At 29.6% G+C, this 26,688-nt stretch overlaps 4 protein-coding genes across 4 annotated transcripts; 1 reads left to right on the top strand and 3 right to left on the bottom strand.

The window, feature by feature from the left end:
* Nucleotides 1-2,708: 2,708 nt before the first annotated feature.
* LOAG_03782 (TK/FER protein kinase) lies at nucleotides 2,709-9,217 on the top strand (the record flags this gene model as incomplete). The annotated part of the gene is made up of 13 exons (XM_003139319.1): nucleotides 2,709-2,755; nucleotides 3,061-3,209; nucleotides 3,558-3,667; nucleotides 4,135-4,261; nucleotides 4,923-5,122; nucleotides 5,649-5,794; nucleotides 5,924-6,013; nucleotides 6,541-6,655; nucleotides 7,017-7,139; nucleotides 7,459-7,551; nucleotides 8,145-8,267; nucleotides 8,702-8,791; nucleotides 8,969-9,217. The coding sequence occupies 13 exons, from the start codon at nucleotides 2,709-2,711 to the stop codon at nucleotides 9,215-9,217; spliced, it is 1,662 nt and encodes a 553-aa protein (XP_003139367.1).
* A 611-nt stretch (nucleotides 9,218-9,828) lies between these two features.
* Nucleotides 9,829-15,147, bottom strand: LOAG_03783 (hypothetical protein; the record flags this gene model as incomplete). Its single annotated transcript, XM_020446412.1, has 10 exons — nucleotides 9,829-10,011; nucleotides 10,377-10,855; nucleotides 11,282-11,405; nucleotides 11,656-11,850; nucleotides 12,311-12,448; nucleotides 12,674-12,820; nucleotides 13,051-13,220; nucleotides 14,263-14,368; nucleotides 14,488-14,565; nucleotides 14,926-15,147. The coding sequence occupies 9 exons, from the start codon at nucleotides 15,145-15,147 to the stop codon at nucleotides 10,635-10,637; spliced, it is 1,401 nt and encodes a 466-aa protein (XP_020303243.1). The 3' UTR covers nucleotides 9,829-10,011; nucleotides 10,377-10,634.
* A 974-nt stretch (nucleotides 15,148-16,121) lies between these two features.
* LOAG_03784 (atypical/ABC1/ABC1-B protein kinase) lies at nucleotides 16,122-20,223 on the bottom strand. The gene is made up of 11 exons (XM_020446413.1): nucleotides 20,001-20,223; nucleotides 19,577-19,726; nucleotides 19,216-19,353; nucleotides 18,862-19,023; nucleotides 18,490-18,648; nucleotides 18,149-18,265; nucleotides 17,692-17,838; nucleotides 17,341-17,418; nucleotides 17,144-17,263; nucleotides 16,784-16,945; nucleotides 16,122-16,528 (listed from the first exon to the last, which is right to left on the bottom strand). The coding sequence occupies exons 1-11, from the start codon at nucleotides 20,148-20,150 to the stop codon at nucleotides 16,358-16,360; spliced, it is 1,554 nt and encodes a 517-aa protein (XP_020303244.1). The 5' UTR covers nucleotides 20,151-20,223; the 3' UTR covers nucleotides 16,122-16,357.
* Nucleotides 20,224-23,054: 2,831 nt separating this feature from the next.
* LOAG_03785 (hypothetical protein) lies at nucleotides 23,055-26,262 on the bottom strand (the record flags this gene model as incomplete). The annotated part of the gene is made up of 9 exons (XM_003139322.1): nucleotides 23,055-23,183; nucleotides 23,557-23,802; nucleotides 24,084-24,206; nucleotides 24,476-24,544; nucleotides 24,752-25,210; nucleotides 25,437-25,526; nucleotides 25,610-25,723; nucleotides 26,003-26,083; nucleotides 26,203-26,262. The coding sequence occupies 9 exons, from the start codon at nucleotides 26,260-26,262 to the stop codon at nucleotides 23,055-23,057; spliced, it is 1,371 nt and encodes a 456-aa protein (XP_003139370.1).
* Nucleotides 26,263-26,688: the final 426 nt, after the last annotated feature.

Raw genomic sequence — 26,688 nt, forward strand, 5'->3', positions numbered from 1 at the left:
GCGTTTACGAAAGCGTTATAATTTTAACGTAGTACTTATTTCAGTCATATACTGATGTTATGGGATCTTAGCATTTACTTAGTTATTGAACCAATCCATAGTTTATCATTTACTACCAAAGAATTTTTAAATTTTGTTATATATCTATGTAATTTACAAAAAAAAAAAAAAAAAGAAGCCATTGCGATATTTTTGAGATTGGAAAGAGCCAACTTCTCTTATTACGAAGCTTAGAGTAAACTCCATAATTTGAAATCGGCTTTCTTGATTTTATCTTCATTTTTAGATTCGTTTTGGTGCAATTGTTGTAGCGAAGGAAAATGGTTCAGTTGCAGATGTTGTAGAAATGAATTCATCCCATCTAGAAGTATGTCCATAATGCCATTTAATACGTTGTAAATGAATCTCTTTTCAACATTCTAAACTACTTTTACGCTGCATTTCACCGTTAATTAAACTTCAGTAGTAGTGACAATAGTATTATCAATATTATACGCATTATCAGTACTATACAAAATATTATCAATATTTTACATACAATATTATCGATATTATCACTACTATACATGACACATTATAGTGATGTTGTATTATTTTGTAGAATTTATTTCAAGTATTGATAATAATTTGGTTAGATGTCTTTGACTATGAGAGCATGTAGTTTTAACGATGTATTAGTGTAGTTTACGTCCAAGCCTGCTGAAAAAAAAAACAATCGAACCAGCAGAAAGTTGTTAAGGGAGTAAGAAGGGTTACCACGCATAATGACAATTTTAATTATTGGTCCGTGACAGTATTAAACAGTCATTTTTGTGCAAACATGAAGTGTAAATGTCACCAACTTTAATTGGAAATAAATTAAGGATTCAGATTATCAAATTTAAGGTAATACTATAGTGGGAATGTTGTCTTTCAGGTTTATTGGAACAAGTGGTTAGATTGTGTTTGGCAGTTCTGGACCAAAATGGAAACATTTTCTGCTGTAAATAATGTAATTTCATTTGTGTGGAATAATGAAGAAAAATGTTGATTAATCTTTGATTAAAGTTTTTTATGTGCAGAATAAATTTTCATTCTCACTATAACAAACAGATCCAAAAAACAAAAACACCGAGACAAAGTTCAAAATATTCAATACATATAATTGTAGCTGGGAAACAGTGTTTGAACTTGCTCAGTTGATACCAAGCTTGTGCTAAAATCTCTTAAAATGTTCGGATATCAGTACCAAATCTTTTCGTTCTGATCAATTAGATTGAGAATGAAATGAGCGGAAAGAAATAAAGAGCTATTCTAATTCCGGATACAAATACTGGGGTTTTTTAAATTGTTATTTATGAATTGAAAACAGCAATCGAGATGCAAGATCTCCAGTCCTCGCTTGACTTCTCTTTATTTTGCGCCTCATTTTTCTGTCAACTCGACATAGTTTTCGAATTTAACATTTGACTTTAAATTTCATTTGAATTTCAAAATTTCATTTAAAAAAAATTTCATTTCCAAAATTTCATTTTTAAATTTCGTTTAAATTTTTTTTTATTTAAATTCCACATTTAATTCAGAAGTAATAATTGAAAAAAAAAACCGCAATTTAAATTATAATCATTCATCTTTTATAATTTAATTTTTCTTGCTGATAATGCTATTTCTCGATGATTGAAGTTAGCCAATGTGATAAGGTCAAAGTTATCTTGTTCCCCTGAACTGATCGGTTTATCATCTTTTGGTGATTTATTCTTAAAAAATCTTCAAATTATGAAATATATATGATTAGAATAAAACTATTCAAAAGTTAGCTCCACTATCAAACTACTGCATCATCTTGTAAATTAACTAATCCATTTAAAAAGTTTTGGTTGTGATAATATACTTGAGCTGTATGACATTTTTTAGCAAACAGATCTTGCCATATCATTGAAAGTTAACAATAATTAGTTAGATTTTAACAAATTAAAAATTCACAATTTCTAAAAAATTTTTGAATTGCTTCGTGTAACGAAATTTAGCAGAAATTTCCGTGATAAATTTCATCAACACTTCCATTTATCGCTTAAATTTATTGGCCATTACCGTCAAATGTACTGTTATATTTGCAGTATGGAAGATTTGCATGCATGCTTACATGCGTGCTGCAATATTTGCATATTTCCTTCACATAATTGATCAAAATTATTGGTCACTACTTTGGCTACTTCTTCTTTCCTAAAGTTTTTCTTTTTTTTTTATTTGCAGTTGAGGAGAAGAATTGCAACTGACAGTATACAGTATTTTAATTTTGATGTTAAATTATTCGCATCATCTTACCACTATCCTATTATCACCTTCAAGGTATTCCCTTTTTTTACAATATAATTTAAATGTATCATTGCCATTTTATCATGAGACTAATTAATAACTAATTGCAGTATTACCTGTAGTTAACTTTTCCGGAATAAATAAAGCACATTTTCAAATAATTACAATATATGGTTTAATTTGCGATATCATTCATTCTATCTCAAATGAGAAATATTTTGAATTTAATTTTATCATAATATGCAAAAGATTACAGTAGAAGAGATATGTTATAATGAGCAACAATAGATTACAGTAGGAAAAGATGAGATATATTTGCATAAGTAACAGAGTACAAAAGAAGTAATTGAATTGATTAGTTGTCATTTGTTATGTCAATTTCTACCCCTTGTTTGTTTTAAATTAAATTTAGGATGGAAAGAATTGAGATGCAGCCATGGTATTTGGGATTTCTATCAAGGTAAATAATTTGTTCCTGATCTTAATAAGTAATTCAGGTTGTACAAAAGAATCGAGCAGAAATTTACCTGATAGATGTGTAATAGAGGATATTTGCGCTGTTGTATGAGTAATTTCCGGAGATATTTTATAATATCATTCCTGAAAAGACAATTTGGATTTTCCTACATTCTAATTTTAAAAAAAACAAACAAAAAGTGCAAAAAAAGTAGAAAGAACTAAAAGATTAATAAATCCTATTACTATAATTCTTAATCCGATAATCCGTAATTCTTTTTTTCCGTAATCACTTTTTTTTTTATGCAGGGATCACATAGCATCACATTTATCAAAACCGGGTAATTGGTGTGTCCGTAGTTCGGGTACCAATGAAAAACGTTTGCTATTTGTCGTCATAAAAGTGGATGAAAAAAATGTGCGCGAATTAAAACTTGTTTATATGGAAAAATTAAAAGGTATTCATTGGAAAAGAAAAAGGCCGGAAAAATAACTTAATTATCTTAATTACCTGAAGATGAATCAGTGCTCAGGTGTATAAAATCTAGTGATACAGTAATGGTAAAGTTTTTGGATGATATTTAGTTATTGCAATTAACCAAAACTTCAAAATTAGAATAACTCATTGTCATATTTTAAATAAAGCTAAGAAAATATTATTAGCTAAGAAGTGATTATTGATCAAACCGTTGAATTTGATAAAAGTAAACATAATTTTCAACGACAAATATCACAATTATGAAAATGGAATAGTTAACTTTTGAACTTTGAACTTTGCGAATTATTCTACAACCAATTAGTTATAGGATGGACATTGATAGAGATGAAGGATACGAATAGAAATGATAATGATGAATTGATCATATATGGATCAATCATTGAACTTTTATCAAGCGAATCAAAATTTTGTCAAAAAGTTTTTCCTACTTTTTTAACAATTTTCACTCTTTTTTTCCATTCATTATTAACTATTTGATTATTTTTTCTTCAAATATTATTTTGTATAAAATTATTTGACGAAATAAAACAAAGTCAAAAAAATTAAAATTAAATCAATAAATTAAGCCATTAAATCATAATTAAAATTAGGTCATTAAAATTAAATTAAAATTAAATCACTTCAAAATCAATCCATTATCATAATAATATGATAATAGATTGATTGCAAATTTTTGAATTTCAAGCATACAGATTAAATCACTGAATGAAAAATTTTTGATTTATTCAATCAGAAATAGATTACAGCTTTCACGTTTATTGATTGATATAATATTTCAGCATTACCGCGATATACTAGAAGGATTCTCCTAAAAGATTGCTCAGTAACTATTTTGTTCTCTTTAAAAATTAATATTACAATAAATTTCAATTTAAACTATTTAGATGAATCTACGAAGTCCAATTAATCGACCCAATTATCTGTTAAACGATGAGAATTTGACAATGACAGATATCAAATTAGGCGAAGGACATTATGCTGAAGTAATTAAAGGAATGCTTAAAATGAACGGTTAATGCTAAATCATTTCAAAATGTTACATATAAACTTAAAAATAATCCAATTTTAAAATGAAATTTTGTGGATTTTATTTTATAGTACTTAAGAAATCACAAATGAGGGAGAAATTTGCATAATTAAATGTTAGTTTAGCCAACAATGCTTTATCCAATTGATTATTAGCAAAAATATTATAGAAGGAAGAGTTACTTTAGAGCTAATAAAAAGTAATGAGTGAAAATTAGTTCGTTTAGACTTTTAACACTTATCACTGATAAGCAGCACAAATTTAACAGTTATTTGCAGATTAGTTCGTTTGAACTTTTAACACTTATCACTGATAAGCAACACAAATTTAACAGTTATTCTTGAGTGCAACATTTAAGAAGACTGATAAACATTCTCTATCAAGAGTACTTTAATTAACTCGTATTTCATTCCACTTAAACTTGTAACTTTATAATCTTGCTTTTTACATTTTTACTTTTATTTATCAGAACTGTTTAGCGATGAATGAATCAATAACTCTTAAAATATAAAGATCGCACATAATGGATAAATGTGATTAATTTTTGAAAACACCAATACAATCCAATAAATACAGGTATAAGTGAATTTACCTGGTGATATAATCACTGCAATATTTTGGCAATGTCATAATTAATTGTTTCAGGTGAAGAAATTAGTGTTGCAGTGAAACGTTGCTTGCAAGTTGGTAAAGTTAGCATCACTGATAAACGATCCACCAAAGATATTATTAAAATAAAACTTGCGGAATCGCAAATGATCGCAGAAGCACGATTAGTTTGCGATTTTATGCATGAGAATATCATCAAAATTTATGGGGTAGCTTGTAATTTTGCACCTGTTAAGGTATTTAAAATTTATTCAAAAGAAAATATATTTATTTGAAAATTGAAGCATTTAAAAAAAATCTATTAAGGTATCTATTAAAATATTTTGTTTTCTATTAAGGTAATTATTAAATATTTTTTGTAAGCTTTAATTTAAAACAAAGTTAATTGAAAATTTTTTTTTCCCTAGGACTTCTACGTATTTGACGTACGTTAAAAGTATATGTTCAACTATCAGTTACATGATATTATATTGTATTACAAGCTTATCATTCGCTTTAACTTTTATTTTGCTATTTATCTGTTCAAAAATCTTAAAATGACAGATTAACTTTGAAATTCTCACTTACGTATTCCATGTTTAATGTTTGTTACGTTTCCCACGTAAAACATGCACGTGATGTAAATTTATTTAATTCTATGATAAATTGATCTTAAAATTCTTACTTGCGTATTCTATGTTTAATGCTTGTTACCTTTTTCACGTAAAGTATACGTTTGAATCAATTCACGTAAAACATGCATACTTTTAAATCAATTTACAGGTTGTAATGGAATATTGTCCAGGTGGTTCGCTAAAAAATTTGCTTATCAAACATAAAGAAACAATTAAAAATGAAGAACGAAATATATTTTTGTATGAAGCAGCTAAAGCATTGCGACATCTTCAACTCAAAAAATGTGTCCACAGGTGGTAAGATGTTACCTATAACTGTTAAGCATAACTGATTAATGAATTGAATAAGAGGATGATGATAACATTGTTATCAGAGAGATTACAATTTAGTGGGTTATTCCTTACTTATGATAATAATTTTAGGGATGTTGCTGCTAGGAATTGTTTAATTGGAAAAAATGGTTTATTGAAACTATCCGATTTTGGTTTAAGTAGACGTTTAAAGGATTTAAAGTAAGTAATTTTACTGCAATTATTAAATTAACATTTATTTTGTAAACAAATTTATCTTTCCTTTCGGTGAGTAATTGAAATATGTGCACAATGATAATTGTAATTACGATAAATGTGATTGTGATAACTGTGATCATGATAACAATTGTGATAAGTATGGTTATGATAACTGTAATGGTAATTATAACGGCTGTGATATGTATAACTGACAACTGATAATCTGTAATTATGATAACTATGATTATATTATAATTATGATAATATGATTTTATATTATGATAACTGTTGGTCACGATAACTGTGATTATGATTACCAATGCCTCAAATGCCTATCACATCTTCGAGTAATACTTATTATCACTAAAATCCATCTTGAATATGTACATTTAATTAACACTAAATTATAAAATATATCTGAAAAGCTGCGGAATGATTACAATTAATGTAAAATATAATAAGACGAACACAATCATCCGGCCAGCATATTTTATCACTTTAATCATGATCACATTAAGAAGATTGTCCAGTGATGATGAGAATATCGCTTGGCCAATACCATGGATGGCACCAGAAACATTATCAAAAAAGCCAAAATTCACAACAAAAAGTGATGTTTATGCATTTGGAATTTTAATTTATGAGGTAATATCTAATTTTATCGTTTATTTATTGGAAAAAAAATTAAAATTTCACTGAAAAAAAAATTATTGAAAGAGAAGAACCGGAAGATATATGTATAAATATATGTAATCTTAACATATTTCTTATCATTATTTATCCTATTTACTTGTAATCTTAAAATCAAACTTATCCAAATGATCAGATAAGACAATTAAAGAAATTGATTTAAACATAGAAGAGTAAATAATAGGATAAAGTAGATTCTAAATGTGACAATTTTTCAAATTCATATTCTCTTTCTAATTTCAATTGAAATACCATTTTACGCAAATCATTTTTCTCCATTTATGCTTTCTTTTAATTTGAAAACAAATAATTTTAGGTCTATTCATGTGGTGGTAATCCATGGCCTGATATTGCTATGGTTCAAGATATAATACCACTTGTAAGAAATGGACGAATCATGGCTACACCAACATTATTAAATAACAAAAATATCGAAAAAGTTTTTTTCATTTTTTACACCTTATTCATAAATTTTCTAATATCTTTATGGTCATAAACTTTCATATTTCTATGGGGAAAAAAAGAAAAATGCTCCTGATAGCTTGCTTTCTTATTCAATCATTTATTCGTTGATGTAATTACTCTGGATGGCTTTTAGTCAAATGTGACAAGATTAATTGAATTAAATCTTAATGAATACAAATTAATAATTGCAATTCATAATTTACCGAATACATTCATCCAATATTATTATTTTAGTGTTTCTGTTATTATTTCTAATTTTTTTTTTTTTTTTTTTTTTTTTGCTCAATTTACAGATTATGCATCAATGTTGGAAACGGAAAGCTATGCATAGGCCTGATTTTATTGAAATTGTAAAAAAATTTCGTACAGTATTACAATCACAAAAGGTTACAATCATTTATTCCTCCTCATTAGTATTATAAATTAGATGAAATAATTAATAATTCAGTAAACCTCTGATTTTAAACTTATCATGATAATAGTATGATAACAAGCTATCCATCATATTGTTTGCATTTTGCGCTTTTGATATGAATATTGTAAATAGCGATGGGAAGAAGGCAAGAAATGCAATCAAAAAATTCGCAAAAATAATCGGAGCAAAGAAATGGACTAATTTATATCGTATATCTAAATTGAAAAATAATTTGCCATCGAAAAATTAACTCATTTTAAACAATGATATTCAAATTTGTGTAATGAGTAATACTTATATGCTAATATGATCACGTATCAGTATGACTTATCCATATCATGTATAGGATATATCTTTTCCAATGAATAAATAAACATGACATTACATTTAAACCAATATTATGTCATAAAATTTGATAGTAGCCAAACGATGACAGAATATTTAGTAGCACAAGAAGAAGAAAAAAACTAATCAGTTATAATTTGAATTAAATTATTCTTCTCATCGATTTTCTTTCATTTTTTCTTTTTTTTTTGAAAATTTTAAAAGAATGATATTTTTCAGTTACCTACAGGACAAGATCGTATTGTAAGTATGCTGGATGGAATTGATTCATCGAAGAATACAATCAGTTTAGAGGAGAATTCACCGGATAGCATATTGTCAAAACAGTTTGAAGTAGATGAAGTGAGCTAATCTTTCTCCTATAAGCAAAAATAAAGTCCTCCTGTATCAGACCGTCCTCCTGCATCAATTGTCCTCTTGTATTAGTCATTCTCCTGTATCAGGTTCTGCTTCTGTATCAGGTCAACGAACCCTTTCCCTTTCCTGACAAATTCAAACATCCATTTTATTGTTTCACAATACAAGTTAGGATAATTTTCCAAATTAAAGGAAAAAAATCGATCGGGAATGACTTTTGTTGTTTGTCTAATAAACTTGACCCCTTTTTTATCAATCTGCTGTGCAAAATTTCTTACTTAAGGTAAAAATAAGACGGAAGTTGCTGTTATTGTTGTGATTATTGATTCTTTGTTGCTGTTGGAATTATCGCCTTTTCGTACTATTCATAGACTCTTTTTTCCTCCAAAAAGAAAAAAAAGATAATTCTTTAAATTTAGAAAGCAACTCAGAAATTAGCTGAAACAGCTGAGGAGACAAGTACGATATTAACAAGGGGTCATGCTCATGCTTCAGCTCCTACTTTAAAGGTATTTTATTTTCGTGTACTTCTTGCATGATCTTCGATTTCAACTTCGGATGATCTCATGTCATCTTATACCATGTCATTTTACCAATTACATGCATCATATAATTCAAAATATGCTAAAAAATGGTAGATTTGAACAAGAAATGCGCAAAACAGTTGTAAATTTTCTCCTGCACAGACACACGAACAGGATATGGAAAGAAAAGAAATTAAGAAAAAGAAATCCTCAGCGAGACGAACAACATCATCAGCAAAACTGGAAAAATGGCAAAAACTGGGCACGCTATCAACATTGTCTGTCCGTGACACATCTTCAACAACAACTTCCAGGGAACATTTCCGGAAATGGATAACATCAATGACATCTAGACGGTATAAAAATCGAAAAAAACAAGCAAAGGACAAACCTCCAAGTCCTGCACGATAAAATGTAATGTGGGGTTTTGGAACACATCAATAAGCTCAGTTTATGTTAAGTCTATTGTCCAGATAAAAAGTATTCATTCAATTGAATTCCAATTTAATCATGCTTGCATTAAACTACAAGCTACAAATCTGGACCTCATACCACTAGCATAATTTGTTAGAATTTTTCATTAGATCTTATCGTCTTCCTTTCCTTACATCTCTGATATCAGTTCTATCAAAACCTCTGTTGTCTTTGTGCATACCTACAATCCGAATCAATGCAGTTATTGCAGAGAATTACACTGTTGAAAAAACACTGGTTAATCAAAGAAACATTCCACTTCATCTGAGTTTCAATTAACTTTAAAATTTTGAGAAACAAACAAGATAAACAATCGATAGCATTAACTAACGGATTCGGATTTGGTCTACATGAAGTAAAGTAATAATTGAATTTCGTGAAATTTCTTCTAAATTCATCTTTTCCTTTTCCATAAGCAAACCATACTTCCAAGTATTGCAAATATAAGCCTCCGAAAATCTCAAATAAATTATAATGACCCAATAGATTAAAGTTGATCTGGATAATTAATTTGAAAGCACATCATAATTATGACAATAGAAAAAACATTCCACGTAAAAGATCAGGAAAAAAGAGATCAACCGGAATTAGCTGTTTCAAAATTATCCTTGCACTCTTTCTTTCTTTTCTTTTTCGGTACGTGTGAAATCCTTGAAATCTTTGGAATCTTTGGTGCTTCCAGTTTATAACCATGCATTTCACACCAGCCGAGGGGAAAAATGTTAGCTGATCTAAAAATAAATTCACGTAAAGAGATAGTTATAAGACTGACAATCTTCTGATTTAAAGAGAAAGAGACTTCGAGATGACTATTTTTATTGCCAGTACTGCATACATAACATACAACCTAGTGATGATACTAGCATTTATTCCTGACCGATCAATATTTCAAGTTAGCTGCAAATTTCCTAAAACATGTCCTATTATGACCTAATACAGTAAACATTGCCGTTTTGAATCATAATAAAATGCAACTCTGAAATTTTGTGTGAAAACTGAGGGAATGAAATGAACTTAAAACTGAAATTCTCTTACTATTTAATTGCAAAGATCTGCCGATAGGGCTACTGTTAATTCTTGAATAGAAATACCGTACCTATAATCGAACAGCTGATTGAAGCTGCTACCCCATCCGTCATACTCGATTCGTAGAAGTCGTCCGTGGTGACCTGCTATCGTCGCTGGGCATATCAAATATGGTTCACACATATCAGCCGCTTCCAGTTTTGCTCCAATCTTTGCAAAGTTAAGAAGGATTAAGCTTTTTATTATGAGATACACTTACAAGGATTTCGACAAAAATGGACTTCTAAAAATCCCGAAAATCAACGACAAACAACCCCGAAGCACATCACTACAGCCTTCTGAGATTCTTCGCTTCTTGTCCCCTTCCGTATCCTCTATAATACTGTTTGAAAATGCTGAAAACTAGGTGGTTATAACATAATTCTCCAACATCACTGATGTAAGAAACCTTGAAATTGCTTAAAACATCATCGTTGAATTTATTGAAAAGCTCTTCAGGTGCAGCAATAGCATTGGATTGTCTCAAATAAGCAGTCCAATCAAAAAATCCTGAAGAATTTGAGAAAAAACTTCAAAATTAATAGAATTAGAAATTATAATTTAAAAAAGATTCCACTCCAACAATGCTTTTATATCATATATTCTAACGTATTTCATAGTTTAACGTACACCAAACATAACAACATCAGCATATCCTCAAAAGTGTTGTATTCAAGAATCAGTAATATTCACATGGCGTTTTCCGAATTTCAATAATATGACTGCCTGTTAAGAGACATAATATTGAACCTACACAAGACAGGGAAAAACTGTTAGTAGATTCCAAAGAAAACGAAGATTTTGGCTAGAACCAACGCAATACAACGCTAATACAAGAATAGATAATATATCGGTAATGAAAGAAGTACTATTTCAAAGTTCTCTCCTTATTTTAAAAATCTACAATTTATATCAGATTTGATAAAAGTTAAGTACCTGTATTTTTCGGTCCCTTCAATTTGATGCCATATTTCTCCGCATAACCAACAGGAAACAATAACTCTGAAGTGGAATGTAGTGGTACCGAGTCATCTTCCGCTTTTTCACCGTCAAAACCAATCTGCACAATTACGCATAAGTTAAAAAAGGTAATAAATGAAAAGGGACTTTTCTTTAAAGAAAAAACTCTCGACAGCATCAAATTGCGCAAAATTCATTTATTTTGCTGTTTTTTATTAAGAAAATTGAAACTAAACGCTAGAATACTAAAATGTAGAAAGCGAGAGAATCTACAAAATACTTGCATCCCTAATATTTTGAATTCATTGCCTCATTCAATTACTGAAGAAAAATGTTCTAAAAAAACCAACTTTGAGGAAGCCATTATTCATAACTTCGATAACAGTTGATACTCGTAATTCCTTCCAGGTACCCAATGGATCTAATACTTCCAGCTTCATTCCTTTTTCCCATTTAATGTTATCTTCTTCAGCTTCTGCTTCAATATTTGTTTTGAACGTAGACGGCTTCGTGTCACGTTTTTCATATGGGTTTTTATCTGATTCCTTAAACATGAAGCAAATTTCCAATATTCTGAAATGCGAATTTTTTTTCAATCTAGTTCAAAGAATTCTACTATTTTTTTAAAGAATACACGGAACAAAAGATATCTAAAATGATTTCGAGCAATAAGACTACAGAAAAATTGAACTGCGTTTAACTAGTTCAAAATATAACTACTTTTAAACCTTGAGAATAACAAAAATTCGACGATTAATGTGAAGGTTGTCCTTCGTCAATATGCCGCAAAGTGCTCAAGAATAAGAAATAGTAAGTGCATGTTACTCAATTTTTTTAAAAGATGATTAGAACTGTCGAAGTGAACCAAACTCGAATTTATAAGAAATTCAAGTATTAGAAAGGAAACTTACTCTTCCGAAGAGTAATAGCACCACAGTTTCAATCAAAGCGCTTCTTATTCATAAGCACTGTTTCATGATATCATTTAAATCCGATAAAAGATACCAATTTTAAAGCAACTGAAATTTCTTTTGCATGATTGATATAATCATCATTTGCATCCAATTTATATCCAACTTTTAGCGCCCATCCAACAGGAAAGATTAGAGGCGAATCTTGATCCATCCAAACCCCTTCAGTAATCTATAACAGAGTATTAACAGCTCGTAATGGTTTCAGATATTAAAAGAAAAAGATGTAAAATTGTTCAAAAAAAGAGAAAAATGCACAAAAATTGCTCAAAATCTACTGATAAATAAACAGACGAAACCGATATTAGTTAAATCATTAGGATTTAACTAGTAAATTAAATTTTTCCATTGCGTAATTATCAACATTCCATTCACCTTTACAAACTAGAGACCCTACCTGACTGTCATTGTCATCAACTGTAGATCGATCAAGAAACATGTGGCTTACACGCACATGTATTCGAGTACCAATCACTTTTTCCACACACGCTGGACGGACTCTCAAAGTAACTATTGAATCCAGCAGTTCCACATGATCTCCTTTCTGGAATTTTAAGACTCCATTCAATAATCATATGAATTTTCTCGTATCAAATTGACCACATATTAACTGACCAGATGGATATAAACTGACCAAATTCGACTTAAACTTTTGCCCTTGTCAACAAAACCACATTAAAAAATACTGCGTCCAACTATGAAAACACATTTTAGAAACACTTTTGTCCTTTTTTTCACCGCCTCTCCACAAAATTTCACCTTCTATCTACAAACCTTAAATTTACGGATACTCAGTTTTCCAACTTGTATTTTCGGCCAGTTGATAGCGATAGTTCTGTAAGTATGTATTTGGCAAAGGATGTACTTCCGCCAATTCGACTGCCTTTTATGAATTACTTCTGGTGGTACCAAAGCTCGAGTTTCAGTTTTTTCTGCGCAGTAACCTAAAAGAATATGAGAACTATTGTGAAGTTAAAATGACGGAAATAACTTATCCTCAACATTATTGATAATAAATGTAAGAAATATACAAATTCTATTTGTTGTTCTTAGGGGGTCTCAATCGCTTATCTTTTATCTTTTATCCTATCCAACTACTCCTTTTATCCAATCAGAACTAAAACAATACCTATACTCAAAATCTTGTATCAGAGTAGAAAACATTTGCAATATTTCATTTAGAAAGCTTCAAAACAGATAGATAAACATTTCAAACCCTTTAAATTAGAGAACAGACATGTACGAATACTTCAATCCTCATGTATGCAGTGATGATTCTAAAAGTGGCAAAACAAGGGATACAAGAACATTTGCTTACTGCTATTTTTATTTTATAAATTGTTAGTTATTTTGGTTCATTTTTTATCTTTCCATATATCCGTACAAATGCTAACACTTCTGCTCAATCTGTCCACTTGGTTATCTTTTACCAAGAAATAAAGTAGATGGGTAGTTTCATTTCTAATGAACCCATAATTAAATAATTAATTGGTACATAAAAATTAAGTAGACAACGACGTACTGCTTTTACAGGAAGTTTACATAATTTCTTATAAGCAATATCTGGAAATAATCACACAATGTTTCTTTCAAATTTAAATTGTGGATATTAATTTGGCCAGAAATCCAGTAATAATTCGAAATGTTTATACATATTTCTAAATTATCCTCTTTACTATGTAAACAAAGTCAGCTAAGGTTGAAATCTCCAGCTTAGACGCTTATCTTGAACCGTTATTTATTTACAGGCTTAAATATATGGACAATTGCTAATTATTCCGCAGGAATTTTCTCATATAAGGGTGATGACTCACAATACGGCAATGAAGACGGGTTATTCAATACAGTGATGGAAACGACTAAATCAGTATACTGAAAAAATTTAACAAGAGAAATAAAAATTGATGAAAGTTCTTGGACAAGAATTTATGGACGGTCTGGAACCTACCAAGGTAAAAAAAAATCGAAAAATGTAAAATAATTTACCGATGGGTCTAATATCTTCAGATCCAATATTAACCCAAAAATCATATGCGTTATCACCTATTTCATCCATTCCCTCGTATCGAAGCAATAAACGATAACCCGCAACCTAAAATTATGTCATCATCTCCAAAGGGACAACAGAAAAAAGCTTTTAAAAAAAATCTCGTGAATTTCCATTATGTTATGAATTTTCGGCTCAAATCTAAAGATGCCTGTATCACCAACTTTCATCACACGAGCAAACCAATACAACTTCATGGATTTAGAGTTGTAACCATAGTCACCATATAATGCCACTTCAATCTGAAAAAAAAAGTTCACTGTTCACGAAATGGTTACGATGAAAGTTTAAACTCGAAAGTTAACTTCAATGCTTGAAAAAGAAATATATTAGCATTCCTTGCATTTTTAAATACCCCAAACCCTAACATTAATTATGTCATATCGCACTGAATTTTGAATTTCAAGATACTGTAGTATACGTCCAGAAAATTAACATATTTTTAGACTGTAGCGAAGATTAATGATAACTAAGGTGAACAACAGTATTTGCATATGTAGAACAATTAGCATGATTACTTCAGTTCAACTATAAAAAGCAATAAAAATCGTACAAAAAGTAATAATTCAAATTTGTTGAATGATTTTAAAATCAGTACTTACCTTAACACTTGTATCAATATACTTCATATATTCCGCAAATGGTGCTTGATAAAAATATTCCACCGGTACAACATAAGCAGGACAACGTGAATTAACATCACCACATCGATCTAACTTCACCAGTATCTCTTCCAAAAATGCATTCCAACAATAGCTATCCTTAATTGATTCTTGATCAACCACTGGTATTAAGGAACGATAACGGATAAATTTTGATGGCATCATCAAATCTGCAAAAGATAATTAATACCTAATATTAACAATTTTCAGTGAACTATTTTCCAGGTATTTTCTTAGTACTTCAAGGACACCTGCTGTAAGCCATTCAAAACTGGCCAATGTTTGGCTTACTTAAATATAGTCTCAAATCAATTTCAAAATAAGCTATATCATTTACTTCGATGAACGAGCTGCTTTTGTGAATGCCTACCATCACAAATTTCAACTTACGATAAGATGATGACATGAAATTTCCCACCAAAATTTGCATACTTGGACAACTCCTAAAATCTTCTTACAACCCTTTCGCAGACAATCTAGCAGTTTCTCAATTGTCTTTTGAGTTTTCCAATTATCTTTCAGAACAAAAAACACATACAGAGTCCTCTTATGTTACATTTACAGCCTATGAAGCTTGTCCCTTACTTTACTCACTTTTCCATTAAATTAACTTACAGTCACTTTGCAATATTCTTCCTAACCAATAAATACAATTGAAAGGAGAAATTACTTAAAAGTTAACAGCTGCAATAGTCACCCATCCTACAAATTTATTAGAAATTTTACAGAATGAGTGTACACCATAGATGAATTAACAGACATACATTAAATTGGTACATTGCTATAATTGCCAGTATTCTTTCAGCTTCATGCTTAAGTCTAATGTGCAGCTATATCACCAATAAGACACATCCTCCAGAATTATCGGATATTTCAAGTATTCTGATATCAAAATAAAGATAACTTATTTACTTGTATAACACGCAGAACACTGTCACTTTGAAAGTACAAACAATAATATGAATCATATTAATTTTCTGATCAATTAATGTTGTCATCATTTCAGTATGCCTTCTTTATTGCACCTCCCAGAAGGATGATGAAGCTTATTTCCTTGCCCATGACCATCATAAATTCAAAAATACTCTATTTTAATTCATTTCGAGTAAAAAAGAGAAAAATCAAAAGATGAAGAACTTCCAACACATCAAAGTGTAAGGCAAATAAAAGACACTGTACATCTTACCATAAGTCACTAAAGTACCAACAAAATTGGATAACCAGTGTAGAAGCATGTATTCATCCATATGAACGAGGTCTGCAAAGATAGAGATATGAAACAAACAATACAGTATAAGCGAGAGAACAACACAAAAGTAGAAAATCCTAAATCCCTGCGAAGTTAGACAGAAATTATTCATATTGATACAAACTATTCAATGGACTTGGCATAAAATGGATTCATGAACATTAAATAATATTCAAAAGCGGTTATTTTGAATAGTGTAATGTACATGCGCACATAAACGCAAATTTTTATCAGCAATGAATTCGTCTTCTCAGCAGAACGTTGATAAATTGATCGAACACAGCAACGAGCCATCTGAAAACGAATATGAACTCTTGCTACAGTTGATCGTCGTTTCAGATATTTATATCGTTGCCTTAATATCTTTAGGGCAAGTTATATTTGTTCAGCTGTCTAACGTCATGAAATGTTGCTCTGATAGGATCAACCCATTGAAAACTTGGCACAGCAAATGATTTATCAGATATTTGCACTACTCTTTATCTAACCAGCTGTCTTCTCCAATCTTTTTTAGCAACCAAAAAATTATCATGAAATAAATAGCAACACCTGGACAAAAGTATCAGCCCGTCCTTGTGTCCCCAATCGATATTCTATACTTCGTAACAGATCATTCGTTTTCAAAATTAATAGCATTGAACGTGGCATCCGTTCCAAAACTTGTGAAATCTCGGGTATCAGCGTGGCAGCATATGATTTGATTTCTCGCTGCTATAATGGAGTTAGAAATATGATCTGTTCTTTAACCTGTTACGCAAAGTTCTGTCATCATATCGCACATATTCTGCTTTTTATTTTACTTAATATTCTTCATGACAACTATTTTTATATAATCAACAGAACAGAACTGCAACGTTTAAATAAATATTTATATAGGTTATAATTCGACATAAAGTAAATATAGCTTGCTTCCTGATATGTAGCAGTTGATTTGTCGATTCCGCGGTTAATTGCATCCCATGATCTACTTGTTACCATGCAGGCAAAAAGACCATAAAGCTCACCTACACCCATCGACTGTGCACATTTCTGAAAGTGATGGGAGAAAAAAGTGAAAATTCCAAGCTGAGCATCCACACTTTACTACAGAAGCGAGCTTCACGAACCTTAACTTCATTTAAATCGGGTTCTAATAATGCTAGCCATAACTTCGAATATTTTATCCGGAAATCAGATTCCATTGTCTGTAATAAATGAGCCAAAATGAAACAATAAATTTGCATTCTTTGCGGAACTGCAAACAACTGCAAGTTATAAACACATCACTAATAGTGAAATCTTCAAAAACATTGCTTCAAGTTTATATAAAATTACATTATTTTTCACCACCTCCCACCATTTACATTCCATGTCACTTTCCCCTTCAATTCCTGGTAAGAATTCATGTTCCAAGCATAAACCAATAACTTTTAGAAAAACCAAATTTCACTTAATAGAACATCAGTAAAAAACCCAACCAAATAAAGTCCATGATCCAAAAGAACGATCGAAACACGCCCATCTTTTGCTTTGTTCACCAAAACATTGCCAGGATGTGGATCGCAGTGAACATAACCATTAATAAAGATCATTTCACTAAATAGTGCACCCAGTTTACGACAAACCTACAGTAAAAAAAAAATTCATTTGATGAATTCCAACATGGTCATTAACAAAGTAATGTAAAACTCTGTTTACAGTTGTCTGGAAAAAACGAAGAAACAACATTTTCAATTTTTTCAGTAAGCCATATTCTACGAGTACGATATGAAATAAAGAAAATAAAAAAAGCATGACATTTTAATAATGTAAATGATAAACACAACCGTAACTGAATAAGAAACAGTGAACATGAAAATAGCTGAGTGTAAAAATAGCATTAAATGATCAAAATCATGAAAGTCATTAGCTGTTGTAATACATCCCTAAACTTACATCATAGCGATTTATATTGTTCTGCGTAAAATAACTGCAGTCATTTATTTGGGCACCATCACAATATTCCATAATGAGAACACGTTCCGTCGTATATTCATCGTATATTTTTGGAATCTGCAACATACGTATACTGTATGTGTTCAAGGACAATCACATTCAAGTAATGACAACATTACTGCTGCATAATGAAAGGAGTAAGCAGCGCAATAAAATAATTCTCTTGTATTTACAATCATAAAAATGAAATAAGGTCAACTGGATTAATTACCCAAGCATAACCTTTCTTTCAAATTTATATATATACAAGTTTAAAATAAATTTCGAGTTTGAAAAATTACCTTAAGATAGTCGAGGTGTGAAAACATTTCCTTCAATTTTTTCGCATTTGCCGCTTCAACCCTAAAATCCAATTCCCTAGGCAAATTTCGTTTCATTTCGTCCACCAACCAAATAAAATGAAAATCGGGGAAAAGCTTTGATGCCAACCTAGTTAAGCCCTGGAAAGAAAAATTCTTTTTTGAATACCTAAACTTTATCCACGACTTTGGCACTAGCTACTAGAATCAATCAATCATTCCAGTTCCTATTTCACAAGTATCCGGACAAAGGGAGAAGTGGCGAAGGTTATTTTTTGTTACAAAAATCATCCATTATTTAGTGTTGCTTTTTTAACCTGTATAAACTCCCTTTATCTAACAAAAATATCGTGCCTCAATCGTCTTGATATCAGCCCAACTCCTTGGTTTTACATGGATATGTTGTACTTTCACAGCAACTTCTTCATTGTTTTCCTTTAAAACTGCTCGATACACTTGTGCAAGCGATGCAGAACCTTTGGGACTTTCATTAAATTCCACGAATATGTCTTCGAGCTGAAAATAACAGATCGGATAGAATTACATACATCAATATGATTGGTACTTCCTGCAATCTTATCTATATTAAGCCCATAATAAATAGATGCTAATAAACGACAGATTGCAAATATTACGTCATCTCCAAAATTGCAGAAAGGAGCTGAAGGAGCATAACAGCACCATTCAGATCCTAATCATACTACTTACCTTGACATTCAGATCTTCCTCTAGAACTTGTCGCACTTCATCCATCCTACTCTCGGGTGCTCTTGAATGCAAAACACATAAAGTATCCGTGTACTCAACCGGAAGAAGATATTCTAGAGAAGCCAAATGTTGTCCGACCTGAACATGTAGTATGCTACGACATATTTTTTGAAATCTTGAAGATTGAGGGAAAAGCTTCTAATCATTGATAAATACAGACTGCTTGATTATAAATGATATTGTTATAATATTAGGTCCCGCAGAACATCAGATATGTTTCACATGATTATCAATATGGAGGAAATATAACTTCAGAAAATGCTAACATGAAAAGCCAATGTCTAATCAATTCAATTCTTACTTTAATATAGACACCACCATTGTTCTCAGCTAATTTAAGCAGTTTCTTAGCATTTCTAACATGTGCTGCACTCAATTTTTGATGATACAATGTATCAGTACCCGAACAAGTCCACATGGTCCATTTATAATCGGCTATAACACAAAATACCTGAAGAAAATTATTGTAAATAACCTATGTAGTCTATGATCATATTTCTTTTCCACATCTATTGCTGAACAGCAAAGAATTCGATCTTTATTTATAGTAAATTTAACTTCCAAAAACATCCTTATTTTTGGAGAAAAGGGATAAAGACAGAAGCAATACAGTATCATTTGTAATCGTCACAAATCAGTTGCATTGAATAGTAAGTAATCTAAGAATAAAAGGATGGAATACTAGCATTTTTCTTGCCTGAAAAAACTATGTAAAAGTACCATACCGTGACACCAGCACGAACGACACGAAAAGGTCCAAGGTGGAAAAATCGTTCCTGGTCATATAAAACACCAATAGCTGATCCACATAGTGCAATTCCAAGACCGATAGCCAATTTACGTAATCGATCACTGTTTTTTACCACAGCTGGCATTTGCCCCTAGCGTCGGGAAAGGGAAGGTAAATTCGTTTCACGTACAGCTCCAACAAATTCAATACATCTGAAAAAAGATAAATCAATCATACGTGTTACACAAGACGTAGATTATAAATACGTGAGAATTTCCATAACCAATACAATTTAAGACACATATGGAGCATTCACGACTCGCACAATCTCCAAATACATGCGCATCACCTAACCTTTAACCCTTCGTCACTTTTTTTTCACGTTTCCACTCCCAAACCGATGAGACGAGAAAAACAATGCAAACATCAAATCCCACCACTAGCAAAATGAAAGTAAGTAATTGAGGACATAAGACGCAAATGCGAAGTAACCAAGTGAAGATTTGTGGTGAACTATGACCTTTTGGATTATTTGCAAAGCAATCTTCAACTGAATCATTGCTGCCTGAAGAATTAAAACTTTGCCTCTATAATTCAAGCACATTCTCATAAACAGTTCAGTTTGTAGGCCTATTTTAAAAAGGATGAAGTGTTAAAATAAGCTATTGGCTTAAACTGAATGACTTCAAGTAAACCTTCTGCTTAGCAGACAAAATTTTACTCGGGGGAATAATTTTATTTGAAGAAGAAAATACAGCCTAACCTATCTTGGTACTGTTAACGGTTATCACTGGAATGATAATGTGTAGTCATAGTTTCACAAAATTCCTTATCATAATTTTAAAACCTCTTATCTTAGTGCGATGACTGTTCCAGTTGAAGCTATCACTTCCTGTCAACATTTGTTTAATCTTTTTAGAAGTTTGGAAAGAAAGCATCTGTATGATAAGATCATATAAGCAAAAAAAAAAAACTTAAATCTTTATAAATTTCACATTATAACTTTACGTATAATAGTATCAGTAAATTTGGATGAATTGTTTGGTTTTGAATTGAATTGAATGAATTGATGGAAATTTGAAAGAAACTGAATAAAGATTAAAGTTTCATTTTTTACTGATAAGGAAATTTACATTATCATGTGATGTTAGGAATGTGTAAATCGCGAGAAAGTGCAAAAATTAGAATCTGGAAAATGATTTTTACTCGACGAAATGAATGAAATGATTACAAGTTTGTTTTGTAATGAGTTTGCATACCTTTCTTATCAATTTTTCCTTATCACAATTTAATAAATCGATTGATATTCTCAGATATTAGCATCTACCGATTAGTCAAAAATCAAATCAAATTGTTGGCTGATTTAATGCCAATCCGAATAAACCAATAATACTTTTATCGATTGATTTTAATCGTGCTGGTCTTATCACTAAATACAATGTTAAGCGTCATATCATACAATGGTTTAATCATTTTGAAGTCCTCATAATAATTATGATTTGTTGCAAGATTGACATATTAGTTTATCGCGATATTTACATATCAGTTTATCACGATTATGTTTATCACGATATTTACATATCAGTTTATGACGGTGTTTGCATATCAATTTATTGTGATCTAAAAATACGCAATTGAGTTATTCTATGAAATAGACGTTTATTAATTAAAATTTCGATAATTTACACTTAACTTACCAGACAAAGATTATTGCTTTTAACTTAAAATTTTTTGATTGAATTTTTCATTCAGGATGATTTTTGTCAAAAACTTGCTAAACTATAACATTTACTTTTAAAATATTCCTAATTTACAGTGAAAATATATTTCCCAAATAAAATTCTTTTACTATTTTAACCTACAATGATGATAACTAACATATTATCATTAATTCCATTAAATTTGTTAATATGCAAAAAATTCATCTCATATGATAACATTTTTCATTTATCACCAATTCCTGTCAACAATCACTTCTCTGATAACATTTCTCATTTCAAGAACAAATATGAGCAGATAAAAGAATTTATCAAATTTTTTTTTGAATGAAATAGTCTTTATTCCACAAATGTGTACCAATATGTCAACCATTAATCCAGCAGCAACAATTGAAAGATGAAAAGATGATGAGAATGTTTAATATCGTCACTACAGATATCAGATGGAATTGTCATATCATAGAAATAAATGAAATGATGACGAAATGATAAATAGATGATAATATGAAACGCTTTCTAATGAGATGGATATCAATCACTTTGCATACACAACTAACCGATAATAATAAGATATAAAATAAAAAATGAAATAGTGAGATAGAAGTGAAATAGAATAACTTGATAACTCGAAAGTATTTAAAGTGCTAATTAGTACTTTAAAACTACAAAGTGTTAATTAGCGTTTCAAATTCATTTCATTTTCGCATATTCAAATTGAGAATTCAAATAATGTTACCTAAATTTGTGTCATAAGTTTGTTTACCTGTGGTAGTAAAATTCATTTTAGAAATTAAAACAATAATTTAAAATTGAGCTTTCGTGAATTGTAAAATATGTAGAGAAATTTTAATTTTAATTTGGAAAATTCAAATTTAAACTGTTTGCCTATTTAAGTTTTCCCTTTTTTTTTTTTTTTTTGAAGCAAACGAGATTGACAAATTATTCTACATTGTTGTAACGATAATTTGATCATTTAAATAGCAAACAACTTTTTTTTTTCTTTTTTGTTATCAAAAATGTGTGACATCTGTATGAGTTGACAAAAATGCTAAAAGAAAGTCAATTTTAGTCACAAAAGAACAAAAACAAAAACGGAATTTTCATTTATTTTATTCATTTTTTGATATTTCTTCTAATATTTTGTAATGAATAAATTTTTCGTAATATTGCCATTTTTTCTAAAACTAAAATTTCCGTTCTTTTGTCTATGGACAGGTCAGAGAAGAGACTTATAATCAGTTATTGATTGATATTCTGGGGGAAAAAAGGAAAGAACAAGAAGTTACAGGGATAGATTTGACAACATATGGCGCAGAATGATGCATTTCCATTTAAGACATTGATGTCACTTTCTTACGATGTCTACTTTTTATATCATACATTTGTTCATCACGATCCAGTTTTGCATAAAGTAATTCTTCATACTGTTTTTCTATATTTTCCATCCTTTCTTCCAGTTTCTAAAATCCAATCTATTACAAATACGATAGTAACAAATCATGCATACTTAGACATACTGTAATGCCTAATTACATCGATCAGATATACCGTAATGCCTAATTCCAATCAATGAAACATACTGCAATGCCTAATTGCAATCGATCAAAAACTGCAATGCCCAATTACAGTCGATCAGATATACAGTAATGCCTAATTGCAATCAATTAAGCATACTGCAATGCCTAATTGCAATCAATTAAGCATACTGCAATGCCTAATTGCAATTGATCAAATATCTTTTAATGCCTATTTGCATCAAATCAGAATTACAAACATAAAATGACGTGTCATATTTCAGTAGAAAATTTTGAATGAATAATTGCAAAAGAATACCGTATATCTATGGCTAATTTGGCTATATTTTTCCCTCAATTTATAACTTTCTTCATCAAAATTCGGCCTATCACTTTTCTCCTTTCTCTCTAACTCAACTTGTCGTTGATCAAATAATGATTTCACCAAAACAATACTGTAATCCAAATCTTCTTCGATTTTATGCAGATTACTCTTTTTACGATCAATATGAGTAATTATATCACTCATATTTTCAATACGACTCGTTAAACTAGCATCAACTCTCTGAAAAAAAAAAAAAAAGAAAATGCAACTTCTCAGTCATTCCTTTTGAATGAATTATTTCTGCTTAACATTTATCTTACACTTATCGCTTTTCTTGTACAACTGATAAGATAACATTGCAATTAAATTTCGATTAATCAAAGTAGCAGAAACAAAACTAAATATATTATTGTAAAATTTAATTAATTAAAACTTTAGTGAAATTAAATATATTGCTATAAAATTTAATTAATTAATACTTTAATGAAACTAAATGCATTACTATAAAATGCTATTAATACTTTATCAAGATCTCCCACGTGATTTATTATTGTCGAAATATTTTCTGAAAATTCGTTTTTCTGTTTTTCCATAAATTTTGCCAACATTACGTGAATTTTTTGTCGAAATCTTTCCTTGAACAACTGAAATGATCAAATGTATTTGATATGATTAACGTAATCATTCATTATCAAATCATTCTGCATTATCATATCATATCATATAGCAATTCTCTCATTGAATCCTATTCATCATTTATTATTACATCCAATAAACTTGTGATAATTATTTTTCGGTTAACTTTATTCATACTTATTTCTTTTCTCAATTGTATCACAACACAAATTAATTTCATTTTTAAAAATAACAAAAATAAAATGGCACAAAATTAAAATTAAATTTGTGATAATACCGCAAAAGCTTCTGATTCTTGACCTTTAGTTGATTTTTTTGCATTATCATACTTGGATAATTGTAATTGCTGAAAAAAAAAAAAAGAAATTTCCATATATATATATATATATCATTTAATTCCTATTCTTTCGTGGAAAAATTTTTTTGCTTTAATTTGTTTTGAATTTAAAACACTTAATAATCTTTGATCAAACTTGTTTTGAATTTAAAACACTTAATAATCTTTGATCAAAATTGAAACAAAAAAAAAGAACGAAAAAAAAAACAATCAAACCTCATTGTTTCGTTTATTCTTTGCCTCAATAAAAACTGAAAGTCGTTCAGCCAAAGAATGAAATGACGGCTTATCTTGTAAAATAATTTCAATTGTTGCTTCAAAATTATCTATAGCATATTGTATAGTTTCGTCATTTGACCATTTCAAATTTGAACTAATTGCTTCAATTTTAAATTTTCGCAATAAATCGTTAAGTTTTTTCTTTAATTCTTGTTGAAATTTTTCTCTTTCAATCCTTTTAACTTTTCCATTTCCATATGTTTCTTCAATTTTCCATAAATGTTCATGAAGTTTAACATTATCATCACATATTTGCTTTAGCATTAATTCAAGTCGTGCTTCCATTCCTTTACTTGATTGATACAATTCTTCTTTTATCATTTGTTTCATTTTCATTGATTGCTTCATTTTAGCTGCTTCTTCTTCCAATTGTTTTGCCGAATTTTGACGCATTTCCTTTGAAAAAAAAAAAAAATTAAGGTATTTGTTCTTTTAATGTTAAAAAAATCGAATTATTTTAAGCAATGAATTTCATTTATGAAATTAAATGAAATTTTGAGTTTAACTAAATTGAATTAAATTAAGTTTAAATTTAATTAGATCGAATTGCAGTTAATTCTATCTTCCTGATTTGTTTTTCCTTTTTTTTTATAAATTAAATTCTTTGATTGTAAAAATCTACCTGTATTATGGTGAGATATTTTGCATTTTCATTTTCCAATCTTTTTGTTGCTTTTTCCAAAATGCTAATTTTCTCATCAACTTTTAATAGCTATAATTTGAATAAAAATCAGTTTTGTTTCGAAAATTTCAAACGAATCAATCATTTAATAATCAAAAATTTAAATATCTCACTTCCATATTTAATCGTTCCTTCTCATCGCAACTCTCTTCCAATTCTTTTTGATAGTAATCTCTTTGAATTAACATATCATTCTGTAATTCGCTAATTTTTCTTTCCTGTTCTTCCTGCAAAATAAATTTGATCTTTTCCTAGCTATCATTACATCTAGCCTGTGAATTTGTTCTCTTCTAATCACCTATTATGCACTAATTATTATTCTCATTATTCTCATTAATCATGATTTTTCTTTTAAAAAAAAAGATAATTGCAGGTAAGAAACGGTTCCACTATTTGCTATTCAATCAAATAGGTTACGTTTTATTTAATAATTTCGCTGCCCAAATATGGCTTGTTCACCTCTAGCTAATGCCCCAGCGATTTGTCAAATGTCATCTACAACTTACATAGGAAGCAGTGTTCCAACATTTCTCATCTGTAATTATCTTTTTGATCTTAGTGATACTTGGACTTTGTCGTCCTTTTTTCTGAAACAATGGAACTAACTTGAAAAAGTTAAAGAAATGCTTAAATTAATCGAAAAAATTAAAGGAAATTTGAGCAAGTTGAAAAAATCGATCATCTGTTGTCGCTTATGTCAACATACTTTTTTCACAAGAATTTCAGCCATACGTTCCTTTGTTTCCAAATTTGATCTCAATTTCATTTCTAATTCATTCATCTAAAATGATAAGATAAATAGTGAAGCAACAACAATAATAACAATAATAATAATAATAGCAATAATAATAACAATAATGATAATAATAATAATAATAATAAATAATAATAATAATAATAATAATAATAATAATAACAATGATAAAAGAAATATTATAAATAAATTGAACGATAACCTTTGCTGTAACAATTTTTAACTCAAATTCTGTGATCTTGCAGTTTTGACAGTCTTTTTCGCTTTGAACTGTATATTTTGTACTATCTAAAGTTCAAAGATTTATATTAACTTCAGATAGGATAATATATTATGAAGTTATCCTTTAATAGGTTAAGTAGTAATTTCCGGAAGATAGACCGTACGGAAATTATGTACTTGCTTGAAATAAGAATACGATATTAAATAAAAATAGCT

This window comes from Loa loa (genome assembly GCF_000183805.2).
Source record: "Loa loa unplaced genomic scaffold supercont3.425, whole genome shotgun sequence".
In the NCBI taxonomy this organism is placed as follows: Eukaryota; Metazoa; Nematoda; class Chromadorea; order Rhabditida; family Onchocercidae; genus Loa; species Loa loa.

Coding starts and splice junctions, on each gene's coding strand:
- LOAG_03784 (XM_020446413.1), bottom strand. CDS start 20,150: ATGCCAGCTGTGGTAAAAAACAGTGATCGATTACGTAAATTGGCTATC. Junction 17,264..17,340: donor CCGATTTAAATGAAGTTAAG/GTTCGTGAAGCT, acceptor CATCACTTTCAG/AAATGTGCACAGTCGATGGG. Junction 16,946..17,143: donor CAACTGCTACATATCAGGAA/GCAAGCTATATT, acceptor ACTCCATTATAG/CAGCGAGAAATCAAATCATA.